General features: G+C 43.2%; 1 protein-coding gene across 2 annotated transcripts; it reads right to left on the bottom strand.

Annotated features, from left to right (window-relative positions):
• Positions 1-4,405: 4,405 nt before the first annotated feature.
• Positions 4,406-12,895, bottom strand: LOC102376876 (lysozyme g-like). Of its 2 annotated transcripts, XM_025207257.1 has the most exons (6): positions 12,888-12,895; positions 11,881-11,955; positions 11,232-11,330; positions 8,732-8,931; positions 6,297-6,435; positions 4,406-5,158 (listed from the first exon to the last, which is right to left on the bottom strand). In XM_025207257.1, the coding sequence occupies exons 2-6, from the start codon at positions 11,921-11,923 to the stop codon at positions 5,025-5,027; spliced, it is 615 nt and encodes a 204-aa protein (XP_025063042.1). In that variant the 5' UTR covers positions 11,924-11,955; positions 12,888-12,895; the 3' UTR covers positions 4,406-5,024. The 2 variants fall into 2 exon arrangements, with proteins under 2 accessions (XP_025063042.1, XP_025063041.1); XM_025207256.1 differs by lacking the exon at positions 12,888-12,895 and having other exon boundaries at positions 11,881-12,010.
• Positions 12,896-14,104: the final 1,209 nt, after the last annotated feature.

Below are 14,104 nucleotides of genomic sequence, written 5' to 3' on the forward strand. Positions count from 1 at the left end.
AGTTTAGGTCCCCCATGACTACCGCCTCTTTAGCTTTTATGGTCTCCGAGAGTTGCCTCAGGAGCCCCGAATCTCTTTCTTCCCCTTGATGTGGGGGTCTGTAGCAGACCCCTACCACCAAATCCCTTTCTCCTTGCCCCCCATGTAGCCTAACCCACAATTGTTTAACGTTTTATGTTATATTCAGTCTAAAGTTCTGTATAGCCTCATTGTTATCTGAACTTCTCATTTTGCTGGTGTTTGCAATATCAGCTGGCCTTGTTTCTTCCAAGCAGCTTATGGCCTTGAGTTTGCTCGCATGATCTTTCTTTCCTTTCTCCAACACTGTGAGAAGTTTTTCTAACACAACATAGTAATAGTTTTGTTACTAGCTCAGATTAACTGAACTTGGCACTAACCAGCTGAATCAGAGGGATGAAATGATTGGATATGTTAATGAAAGGAGATAAAGGAGACCAATGGACAATGCTTAAAGTAAGACACCGGAAAAAGGCCAAATTAAGAGGTGTGCTCGTAATGGGACTGTTGAACAAAGGGATATGCTGATAGGATAAAATATGAATAATATGCTGACTGCAGAGAGACCAATCCAAAAGCAAGGAGTCATCAAAGGAGTCAAGTTAAGGAAAAGCATAAAAGGGGGAAACAAGAAAGTTAAGTGTGTTGTCATCATCATCATCATTTACATCATGAATCCAGCTTTCAACACCTGTCTGGATCATCCCAGCCAACGACACACCCTTTGTTTCAGGAACTGAGTGGCTGTCTTCTCTGTGAAGCAAAGTAACATCTGGGATTGGGTGAGGTCATTGTACTAAGTGTTTTTCTCTCTCTGTATATAGAAACTGCTAAGATAATACTTGTTGTACTAGTAAAGTTAGACTTTGATTTTAGGACACTTGTCTGTGTTCGTATTTTGCGTTCCATTTAAGGGTTAATTGTGCTTTTATGATCCCTAAGCACTATCTGCTGGTCAGTGGTGCGAACAAATCTGCTACAGGTGCTCAGGCTAGCTAGCATGTTTATGCTACTGTTTAATTAGTCTATAAAGGCACAGACCTACCCTGCCTTCTGACTGACTTTAGACTAGTATAGCTAACTACCTCTCTATGCTACTATAGACATATTCTTAAATATGCCGAATAGTTCTCTGAACAGATTTAGAAGAGCAGAGGTCTGTTCTCCTGAGGCAAATATTTGTAAATAATCCTCAGGCAAATGTTGCTTTGGCAGTTGAATCTCAGCAGCAGATGGGTTTGCAACAGCCTCTTTCCTACCTGCATTTTACTCTCAGAAGTGTTCTGGCTAATCCCTTCCTTCCCGAGGGTGTCACTCTAGTTGTTGCAGCTCATGTTTCATGATCTGAACTAGAAGCCTGGGGTGGAGCAAACAGCTCACTTGGTATACCCTTTTCCTGAAAAATGTATTTATCTGATTAATAAGGGAAATATTAATTAAAATCAAGCAGTTGTAAGCCATTTTTGTTTAACTGTTTTTGAGTAGTTAAGGCTATATTTGTAATCAAATAAAAGTGGTCAAGGTAGCAGCATGGAAAGGAAAGGAAATTCCCTTATGAATGCTCTATTATTATGTGACAGATCATTCAAAGAGGTAATGTGCTACAAGTCTAGTGTCTTGTAAGTAAAATCTGGCAATTAGCAGAGTGACTCAAAACACACTGAGGTGATTAAGAGAAGATGTGGGTTCAGATGTGAATTATAATTTGAGGAACATCATAAATTATATGCACACATATAAACATAATACATAAATAACTATTACATGCATACATATAATAGAAATAGATTCCTTTGAGGGTTTATAGTAGGGATGGGCAATTATTTGAGGTGGAAGGCCACTAAGGGAGTTTTGATGAGGCTGGGTCAGCACCCCTCCCTGCCACCATGTTGGGTCAGCAACACTCCTGGCCCTCAACAGCTCTCTAAAACTCCCTAAGTGGCCCTCTGGGAGTGCTGGACTGAGCGGATAGGTGCCGTCTCCATGCAGACCAGCCCAGGACACTCATGGGCAGGGTGCACTCAGCCAGGTGGGTGGGGTGGGGCTGCAGGTGGGTGGGGAGTGACATCTGGGAGTAGGATGGGTGGGTGGGGAGGCCAGCCATGTAGAGCTGGCCTAGCTGCAGCCTGACTCAGGTATGTGGGGTGTAGGAATAGCACAAGGATTATTACCACCTACGCAAACGAAATGTTGCCATCCTGTCTTGTAATGTACCTGGGACCTGGTGAGGGAGGGCACCAGACAGAACCCCAGAGTGGCAGTGCGGCTGCTGGACCTGTCCTGCTCGCTTCTGCACATGATCCGAGTCCTAGGGTGGCTGCCAATGAGAACACGTGAGGTTTGGGAACACTGGCTTTTGCTGTTCCCCTTCAGTTTGCCACCCTAGGTGGCTGCCTGTGCTGCTTTGATGATTACATCCACTGTGGTGTGGATGTAACTGGGATCCAGTGATGCGGGGCCAGGGCAGCAACGACTCATTCCCTTTCATGTAGCAGTGGCCCAGCTGGGGCCCAATATAGCCATACAGGGCTAGGAAGGGGCTTGGAAATTTGGGGGTGGGGAAATGGTTGCAGTATTATTTGCCACCACTCCCCTGTCACCCAAATTCCAGACCTATGGTGAGCCCTGCGGGCTGGGTGACCTGGCCTTGTGGGCTGTATCTGGCCCACAGGCTAGGAGTTGAGCACCCTGGTCTAGGTCAGGGGTGGGCAATTATTTCAGATGAATGGCCACTTAACAAAATGGGTGAGCTGTCGAGGGCTGCACACATAAAATTTGTCAGAAGATATCATTTGTAACAAATTATAGATAAAATACAAATTGTAGGCTAAAAACCAAACATTTACCATATTTTAATTTTATTTCAAAAATATTTTTGTCCTGATTTATGTTTTTTGAGTAGTGTCTATAGAGGCAATTGCATAATAGCTCAAAATACAGTCTTAATTCTTATATATTGTGTGTGGGGAGGGTGTGGAGCGTATGTGTGTTGGGGGTGGGTATGTGTGAGAGGTGGGTGTATGCATGTGTTGGAGGCTGCTCACGCATTAGGTTCTGGTACCCAGCCGGGGTGGAGCGAGCAGGGGGTGGGGACAGGGGGTGCATATAGCAGAACTTGTCCAGGCAGTGCAGTGCAGTGTGCTTTGTCCCCCCATCCAGCCCATAGCTGCCCCTGCATCGGTCTGCATGGGGCTGAGCCTGCCTGCTCCCTCCTGGGGCAGCCTGCACTACACTTCTGCCCCATTTCTGCCAGACAGCGCAGCCTCAGCCCTGGCCAGTGTGCGCAGTTTTCTGGTGAGGCTGCTCCTGCAGCCGCCTGGGTGCTGCTCAACTCTCCTTTCCTCCAGCAGCTTCTCCACCACCTCCTGGCCCTGCTGTGTTGCTTCAGGCAGCAGGTAGTGCACAGAAGTGGCAGTGGCTGTAGGGACGTGTTCTGGGCACCACACCCCCAGCCAGGCAGTGGGGGAAGCTACAGCCAGGCGGCTCCTGCCCCAGCACGTGGAGCTCCAGCTCCTGTTCCCAGCTACCTTCCACTCACTCTACCTGACCAGCACAATGAGCAGCCACCTACAGGCAGTGGAGTGGATCCATGCTGAACGCTGTGGGGGCAGCTGCAGGCCAGATAACTATCAATTGGCAAACTCCCATTCACAGACCAAATCCAATCAGTTGGCACCCTGGATCTGGTCTGGGGGCCATATTTTGCCTACCCCTGGCCTAGATGGAGCTCATGTTGCCTGCTAACACTTTGGCACTTACACTACTTACTGACCATCCTCCTGACCCCCCTGGGGTTGCATGCACTGTGTGGTCTCCTTAAATACTAACTATTCAGAAAAGGAACATTATAGAATGACAGGAGGGTCCCAAGGCTGCAGTATAATATTTATACTTTTTAAAGAAACATATAATACCTGCTACAGCAAAGTGAATGGCAGAATGGCTTACACAGTAGGGTGCTATAGCAGACTATGGGCATAATCATGTTTACACCCATAGTAAAAGAAGGTCAAGGAAGACGTTTTATAAAGCCATTTCTAGCCATGGTTTGTAAAGAGATCAGCTCTAGCTGAGACGCTTAATAAACCAGATATACCAAACTGCTCAGAACCCACAGGTACTGTTTCTTATAGGAGTTACTAGGTGCTGAGGTCTATGAACAGAATTCAACTTGCCTTTCAAGGCTGAATCAATGTTAATTTAAGTCAAAGGCAGTAATTCCATTAATGTATTGGTTCAAGGCCAGACGGCTCATTATCAAGCAGTTTTAGGAGCTCCTTTTCTTACCACAGGCTGTTGATGGCATTCCAAAAACGAAGTCAATTTCCAATCTTAGAGTCACAGGAGCATAGAATATGGTGAACTGAATAAGCCTAATATTTTCCCTCCTTTGCAAGTAATCAATGTTAAGGCCCTTGATGGCAGAGAAAACCCCTAAATGTATATAGCACAACTGTCTTTCATTCCATTCCTTTTTGGAATTTACACACTTTGATTTAAAGTTGTCCTCATCCAAACTTTGCTGATAAAGTGAAATGTGAGCACTGTTGTGGTTACTCTTCACCCACTAATATTTTTATTAAGATTCCACTTGCTTATTTTTCTTCAATTGAAAGCACTCCCTCCAGGCTCTACGTATTTTCTGCAAAATTAGAATACAAGCAGATGATTCACTTAGACCTGAAGATTTCCAACCAAAAGCCAGCTGCTGTAAGAATGCATTTTCAAAGTAATTTACAAAACAATTGAAAATGAAAGCTTAATTCCCCACCCCCAAATTTCCCAAAGAGATAACTTTCCCTTTTGATTTCTTAGCAGAATGACAGATAGTGAAATAAGCATCATTTTAAATTGGGAAGGCAATACACTAACTATAAGACAACAAGGAAACCACGTAGCACAGAGGAACAATCAGTAACATTGAGCAATGCTCTAGGTCTCTTATGGAAGTTGGACCGATCAGCTTAAGGACTGTAATATATCTGAGTAGAAGGGCATTCCCACATTTAGAATCCTTTTTTCTGGTAAAACTTGGCTCGTGCAACTACATCATTGGCATAATCATTGTGGGTTGTGCCAATATCCATTTTTTCATAGGTCCGGACATTTCCAGGTCCTGCATTGTAGGCAGAAATCCCACCTGAAACAAAGCATCAGAAGTGTAAACACAGACAGAAAACTAAACATTCTCTCCTAATTTATAAGAGCTTTTGGAAATGTCTGAATTGCTCTCTTAGGGCGCGTTCCGACGAGTGGCAAAGTGTGTTTCCCTAGGGACAAAGAGCAGCAGCGCACCTTGTGCCATTGCTACTTGCCATGTGCGCTCTGTGTTGGCACTGCATGTTGTAGTATAGCATAGATACCTGAGCTAGCTGTAAATGAGCTATACTGGATACCAGAATCAGTCTAGATCTAGCAGCACAGGTTAATTTATCTTATTCCATCTTTCACATTAACTTGCACAATTTTGTAATTCTCTCAAGATCTGTCTATAGTTCTCAAAAAGACTGCATGTCTACAGAGATTCAGAGTGAGATACTGGCAATGTTTAAATAAATGCCAAACCTCCCTTTACCTTCAGTGGCTTCAGGACAGTACTCATGGGCCATGTCTACACGAGATTCTGACTGCGCAGTAACTGGAGCTACTGAGCAGTAGTGTTGCCAAATGACTTTTTTGCTGACTGCACAGTAGCTCATTACTACTGCTTAGTAGCATTGTGTCACGCTTCCTGCCACGTGACACTACTGTGCAGTTGTCACAGGCTATAGCACAGTCAGCGTCTTGTGTAGACATGGCTAGGGTCAAACAGTTGAGGCCCAAATAACAACATAAAGGGCGTGTCATACACATTCATTAATGCGCTTTAGGCAATGTGCATTAAGTTAGTACCTCCATTGTGAGGTACTAGAAAAAGGTGCATTAGCCTAGTTTAATACACATTAGCTAAAGAGCATGTTTTTGTGACCTTTTAATGCATATTTAAATAGGCTAATGCACATTAAAGCATGTATACACAGGATTTCTTTTTGGATTTAACAATTCTCCCAGCAGTGTTGAAAACTCAAACCCAATACTGTGCTAAAGAAAGGGAGAACCAATGTAAAACATATGTATTTAGTGTCTGAGATCTGGGAAATCAGGAAGCAGAAAAATTGAATAAATGGTGAAATTATGAGAGCTTCTTGAAGAGAAGTTCAGTAATACAAGAAACTTAAATGGAATTTGTGTCTTAGGATTTCCCTTCTCTCATGGCCTGAATATATTCCATACCGCACCTTTCAGCTGTTGTTCCTTTGTCCACCTTGGGAACTTTCTCTGGATTGCCTTAATCATACCGACAAGGATTTGTGTGCCCTGGATGAGATGAGCCTCAGAGTTCCATTCCCCAACGAGTTTATGATACCTCTTATCAACCTGGAAGAAACCAAGGGAACATTACACCTCTCAGGTAAAAGATGATGGGCTAAATCTTGTACGCAGAAAAGTACCTATGTAACCTTGTTACTGCAATTTCGGCCTTTACATGCAATTTGCATTCTATGTAGTTATGCACCCTTCACCCACCCCTCCATTTTCCTTCTGAATTGGCTCACTAGGCTTCATATTTGTCTGTAGAAAATAGAAACTCCTGGCAGCCATATAATGGCTATTACGTCCAAAGCTTTCATCAGAGAAACACTATGACTGGAGGGTGTTTGATGCTGCAGGAGGGTCCTGGTACTTTTTAGCCCAAGAGCCTGCTAGGTTCTAGGCTGCTGGTCACCTAGAAGAAAGCTGAAGCTACATTTTGCTCTTTCGTAGTAATGTGCTTTAATCACCAGGACATGGGCCAGGCATTGCACACAGCCCCCGTTCTGAACTTAGCCCACTAAACCATGCATTTAATATTCATTGGGTAACATGGATCAACAGGAGTGAAGTTGTTTCTGTCCCAATGGGAGAGTGATCAGGGCCAGAACTTAGGTCTCCCTGTGCCATGGTTAAGGCACTTTTTCTGAGAAGCAGGAGATAGGGGCTCAAACCTCTGGGTGATTGAAATGAGAATCTAGAATGCTTCCCTAGGCAAGTGTTCTAACCATGAGGCCATTGGGCTAAATGGTGGGAGGGGTTTGCTCCTCCGCATGAGTTCTGGCTAGCATGTGTATAGGATGATCCTGTTCCACTACAGGTGGAAATAGAATCTAAACTTGGCAGAAGTGCCAAGAATTGCAGTGAAGTGGCTATATTAGTGCCACTCTGGCATGTAAAGGTGAAATAAGACTTAACTCAATGAGTTTAGGCAGTTTTCTGCCCTCATAATACATTCAGCTCGCTTTTATTGTGTCAATTTTTTGCCAGAATGCCCCATGATCTTCTCTGTACTCCATTGTTTCATTACTTAATACTGGCACATTAGATACTACCAGTGCTAGAAGAAGAACTGTGCTCAGAACTCAGGAGTTCACTTTTCCAAGTGAGGGCCCTAAACACTAAGCTGAAGTCATGCACCTTGCATACTGAGACTCAGTGAATCTTGAACTGAGAATGCAATCCAACCCCACCACACAAGAGGCTAGAGGCTTAGCAGGTTAGGAAAAATGGGTGATGAGAATTTGAAACCCCTACAGCAGAAATAGGAATGAAACTTGCATCATGGGAGAGTGCTCTAACTACTAAACTATAGTGTAAAGGGGGCCACATCCTCTCCAATCCCTCTGTTTTGAGTTTTAATTGAAAATGCAGCTCTCACTGCCTCATAGATAAGCATGCTATGAGTATCCTTCCTAGACTGAGCCCCTTGTGTGGAGACAGATGGAAGTAAGTCTAGCTGTTGGATCATACAATCATAGAAATTAAGGCCTGGAAGTGACCTCGAAAGGTCATCGAGTCCAACCCAGTAGTTACCAGTAGACAGTGGGGATGAGATGGGCACTGAGGTGCTCAGTCCTGTTGAGCCTAAAGTGCTTGTGGGTGTGCACAGAAGCTGAATATTACATGTCTCGGGACCTTTTAAAATCAAACCCTGAGGTACCCATCTGCTTAAAGAGTTCCAGAGCTAGGCAACACCTGAGTGGGGGAGGGTGTTTCAGCACAGATTTCCATACAAATGTAAACATGTAGCTAGTGACCAGAGGATTGGGAAGCTCAAACTAATGGAACAGATCAAATGTAAACTTACTATGATGAGAATGCAGACTCACCTCGTTCCTTCGTGTAAGGCTTTCACCTTCACAAATGCTGCCACCACAGAATGGACTGTCTGGGTGGCAGGATAAAATGCACAGGCTCTTAAGGACTCTCTTTAACCTCCTAAGACAGTGGTTTTCAACCTTTTTTCATTTGTGGAAGCCTACAACGTTCTGAATGGAGGTGCAGACCACTTTGGAAGTTTTGAATGGAGATGCAGACCCCTTTGAATTGTAAGTGTGGATATTCACATACTTTTGATTGATCATAATCATCTTTTATGGACCCATTAGACATGGTCTGTGCACCCCCATGGGGTTTGTGGACCATAGGTTGAAAAACACTGTCCAAAGAGGAATCAACACTCTAAAGAAGCTTGCTCACGGATCTCAGGTGTCCAGTGTAACATGCTGCTGCTGCAACTCTAGTTTGTTTTCATGGTATGGTCATCAGCAGAAGCTGCACTATTGAGAAATAAGGCTTTCTTCTTGTCTATAACACCCATTCATGCTATCTTGTTCTAAGATGGTTGTAAATTACTCACTTGCATCAAACCGAAGGCATTTCTCCTGTCACCCCAGCCATCAGCGGTTAGGGCAGCTCCTGCATGTGACTCTCTAGAGATGATGCCAGCAATCACAGCTGGATCCACACACTGGTTGCTGCCAGCTCTTTGAATTAAATCTTTGTATTTATTCATTCTGATTAGGTCCTTTGCAGCAATCGTTTCAGAAGCCCGGACTCCTGTACAAGTAAAAGTTTTAATTTAATAAATTTTATATCAAAATTTCAGAACCATTTGTTATTCACTCTAGGTAGACACTGTACGAGTTAGATAGGTTGTGCATTTTAACTTATGAATCATGTACATAGTGTCAAGGTGAAAAAGAAACGTGACTTGGAATGATGTGGAAAAGGTTGGTGCCTATCTGTATTGTTGGACTCAAGGAAGAATGGGCATGGATTTGCCGGGAAAGTGAAGGGGAATTGTGCACTGTCTTTGAAAAGGAACAGACAGCAACCTGAGACCCTCTAGACAAGTATCTTGTCTGCAGACCGAAGGATGAGGCAGAACTATGGAGGTTTACAGTCAAAAGGGGGACACATAATCAAACAAATGGAGGACTTGTATACCTCCAAGAGACACATCTGAGGGAGGGGAGGTAGTAGTCCCCACACTTGTATTTTTCTCTCCTTTTTCTTTTGAAGCCTCCATATCAGCCCACCCTGTGCTAAGGGAAAATCGTATAGGGGTGAAGTTACACATTACACTTAGACCATGCTAAATCTATGGAATGATAAATAGTGTCAAAGTTAGACTGTGCTGTGAGCAGTTGTGTGTTAAGGGGTAATACTATTTTTCCTGCACCGCTCAAACTTGCCACTAGGGGGCTGGCAAGTAGGGTGTGATTAGGAGACAGGACACCTATGTGGGAAGGGATTAATGTGGGGGTGGGAGTGGTGTACTATGGGATGCTGGAGGACCATTATCTTACTCATTTTATCTCTGTGGAGCAGACTGAAATTACCCTAACACAAGCTAGGGAGGACGCTTAGCACAAATTAATGATCTTTAATGTGTAGACACTTGTGTTTTAAGTGCCCTTAGTATGGTGCAAAGGTAATGTGTAACTTCACCCCTAGTTAAACCATGTCTGTGTTTTAAATCCATTTTATTTTTGGAGCAATCAGAATAAGGTGTTCCTTCAAGTTTACTAGCACTGCCTGTAATGACATCAGTACTTAGCAATGGCTAAGTAAGAGATGGGAAACCAGGAATCTCCCAGTTAGCTCCATCGCTGATTTACTGCACAGATTGGGGGTGGCCACTTTGAATTTTAAAATTCAGGGGCACATCTACATGAGATGCTAACTGTGTAGTAGCCTAATAACACTTTGCAGTAGCATGCCAGGCAAAACCCATGCTCATACACTACTGTGCATTAGTATTAGACTTCTGTACATTTAGCATCACTAAAAAAACTATGTGCTGGTACTACTGTGCAGTAGTGGAAGTTACTGTGCTTTTGATTTAGTGCACTTAATGCACTGTAACTATGGTGCAATATTTAATGTGTAGATGTGCCCAGGAGTACCTGGATCTTGGCCTTCTGAGGTTTATAGCACTTCCAGCACTTTTGATATCAATTTAAGGATTTTGTCTGACTGCTTCAAAAACATAAAGAAGGATCAGAACCTGATGGTATAAAAATGGACCCTTTACTTTCTGGGTCAAAATGTATAATTAATTAACTCTTCTAATGCCAACAGAGCAACACCATTTTGGTAGTTGTCCATAGGTAAAAACAGAAATGGATTTTTTGCTAGAGGAATGTTATGAGTAGGGTGACCATAATAATTTGAGGGAAATCTGGGCTGGGGGGCTGGGGGCAGAGCCAGGGATCAAGGCCAGGCAGAACAGTGCATGCATGCTCCTTTCCCCCCCACCCCAATCCATGGCTCTCAAGAGTGGGGCCAGGTAAGGGACACACGCACAAACACTCCACATCCCGACCCTGCAGCTGCCAGAAGCAGGGCCAGGCAGGACACGCACACATACACAGTGATCCTGCAGCTCCCAGGACTGCGGCTGGGCAGAACAACCTGCGCCCCACCCCCAGCTCCCAGAAGTAGGGCCAGGCAACAACCCCATGGCTCCTCTGCCCCACCAGCTCTACTGCACACGTGACTGTGCTCACATCCCAGTGGAGTCCGGATCAGGGAGCAGCCCATTGGCTGGGCTCCTTGGAGAAAATTGCAACAAAAGTCCCTGGATTGATGGGAACCCACCTGCATACGCCCAGCTCCTGGCTCACAAGTTGAACACCTGTGGTCAGGTTACCACCAATCTGGGACTTTTGCTTCAATTTTCTCCAGTGGCTGAGATGCTGAGACTGTCCTGGATAATCTGAGACATATGGTGACCCTAGTTATGAGAGTTAATCAATTAACCCTTTTTTCATTGCTTAGAAGAAATCAAGAGCTGTGGGTTACAGTGATTACATTGTCTTCTAAAATGAGCCAGAAAACACAATCATACTCACCAGCATAGTTTAAACCTTCTGGTCTTGCAGTTTGACTAGACGCCCCAGTGGTATCAACTCTGTTTATATCACCATAGCATCCAGACTGATTGGAAGTGTCTGAAGAGTTAAATAGAGAATTTTTATATTAAGGAGCTTTTGTGAGCAGAAGTAAAGGTAGACAAATTCAGAGTCATTAACCATATTCTTGTCAAGATGGAGTACTCTGTATTTCATAGGTCTTATGGAGCTTGTCAGCCAGAAATGACTGCCTCTACTGAGGGTGATGTCCTTTTCAAAGAGATAAATCTTTCACTGAATTCCCCAAGAGCCAAGGGAGAAAAACGTCCTGAGCTCTATGTCCAAGTGCCCATCACAGGACACATCCTATGCCCCCATTCTGCAAGTGTTCTGCTAAGTACTATGAGCTCCGTCATGTGATATATTTTAATTTGATTCCATTAACTGTTGAACCCATTCCCTATGTCCATGTACACAGCGAGGATTTGTGGAAATACTAATGAAATGTGTTAGGGTATGGACAAATGAGCAAACAAAGGAGAGGTATGAGAAGATTGACATTGTGTAACTTTAAAATGTCTTATGTGTCCCCACATCTCTTGTTATTGTAGCAGTAAGTTTAATGAACCAGAGAGAGCCCCAAACTCACCAAAAAGGGCAGCTAGGCCCAGAATGATCAGTGGCAGATGCATGGGGGTGGTTCTTTCCAAGCACAGAAGAGAATCTGAAAAGAAATCAAAAGCAGCAAACATGACAAAAGAAAGGCCTCAAAATGTCCTCTAAGTAAATATACCATTTTCTGAACACTGGGGTATTTTTTTGAATGAATGTGCCAATAGTGAAATAGAAAGCAATTCTATGGCTTGGTGTATGGGTAGCCATGACAGAGACCACGATAATAGTTCTGCCTTTCCCTGACAAAGCATACAAAGAGTGCAGAAGAGAGAGGAGAGAATAGATATAGAATTAAGATTCTCAAATTTCAAATCTCATTTTTTTTCTTTTATTTGGGTCTCTCTTGCCACATGTTCCACTTGTTTCCATGTTTCTTCCTTTTAAAAAGCCTATGGCAAAGTCAAAATCAAAGATAAAGAATTCCTACCAATGTTTTTGCTCCAGTCTTGTTTTGGTATTATAGACTCTTCTCTAGAGAGTGTCTGGGCCATGGGCTTGTCTTAAAGCACTTGAAGAATTTTACTTACATTAGACAGAGGAAGCTGACAATGAAAATATGCCTCAGAAATTTGAGACGTCCTGCGATCCAGGTGAAAATGACAATGTGAGAGATGTTTATCACTAGAGAGTGCCAAGAAGGTAAAAATATATTGATCTAAGAAAAAAGGATCAATCTTAAAATTTTAGGATCTAACTGAATCCTAAAGACAGTTATTTGTTTCTTTGAGAAAAAACTCAGAGACGGAGTTGTACAACACCCAGAATTAGCCTTTGAGAAAAGCAACTAGAGCAAGCAAAGAAGTCACCCATCCAAACAAGATGTAGAATCTAAAATAAAATATTCAGCAGATATATCATTGGTCACAAACAGAATTCACAATGACTATCACACCATTACTACAAATACAATGTTTACTATTAAGCAAAAACAAGTATTTTTCCTTCCCCAATTGAGCATGCTATGACTGAGTTCAGACTCACCTGTCTTCAATCTCTGTGTGCACAAGATGCATTAATTCGAGAGCTTTATATATCCTAAAGGATACCTGTCATTTACCTTTAGGAATGTTGATTTTAGTAGTAGGGTTAACTCCCTTCCTGAAGGCCGACATGATGACACCAAAAGGAAGTTATTAGCCATTTTTGCAAGAGTGTTAGTTGTTGCAATTAAGTCCTTTTGAGAGCAGTATGTCTCCCTGTTTCTTCCTGATAGTACATGGATAGTACATGGAATCAGGAGTGGCTGAATCTTGCCACCAACAGGAACAGAAACATCAGTCATTAATCAGGTTATTCCCATGTGACAGACCAAGCGCCAAAAGTAGCTGAGTCCAGCTCAGGGTAGAGGTTGGCTACAGAGACAATGCAGGCAGTTTAAGTTAAACCACCAGAACAGTTTGATTTCCAATCTCCTGGAATGGCCTAGATGGATCAGGCTTTTTAACGTCTTCAGGAAAGTAAAAGTGTCAGGTCTGGACAAAAGTCTGAACCTTACCAAGTAAATACTCTCATCTATTCAACAGAGGACCAGGCCGATGAAATGCTGATGTCACTGTCTTTTACAAATGCAGAGAAAAAGCAATATGCTGATGTGGTAGAGGCAGGAACTGAACATTTTTTTGGGCAAAAGAAATGTAATTTATGAATGAGCTAGAGTCAATCTCCGTAAACAGGAGCCTTCAGAACCTGTGACCAGCTTTATCACATCTTTGCATGCATTGATTGAATCTTGCCAATATGGGGAGATCAAGGAAGAAGTAATTAGGGACCACTTAGTTGTGGGTCTTCACAGTGAAGAGCTCTCACACAGACTATGGTTGGACTCTGATTTCACACTAAAAGGCTGTCATACATGTCTGCCATTCAGAATTAGTTAAGCAGCATCAAAGGGAAATCTGAAGTGATTCCAAGCCCTAACAGGCATCAGCTAATATGGATGCAATGCACGTTATCGAGAAACCACTACCAAAATAAATAGAATTGACATGCACAATGAAGAAAGCGAATGCTCCCACTGACACCTATAGCAACAACCAGGTGGGAAAGGGGGCCAGTGCTGTAGGTGTGGTAAAATCCTTGGGCAAGGTTTAAGTTAGTGTCTTGTTAAGGAAATCTATGTCGACATGTAAAAAGAAAGGTCACTATGTTTTAGTTTGTTGTGCACCAATCTGTCTGTGCACAACAAACATCACAGAACA

Source organism: Alligator sinensis, unplaced genomic scaffold, assembly GCF_000455745.1.
Source record: "Alligator sinensis unplaced genomic scaffold, ASM45574v1 scaffold144_4, whole genome shotgun sequence".
Lineage (NCBI taxonomy): Eukaryota > Metazoa > Chordata > Crocodylia > Alligatoridae > Alligator > Alligator sinensis.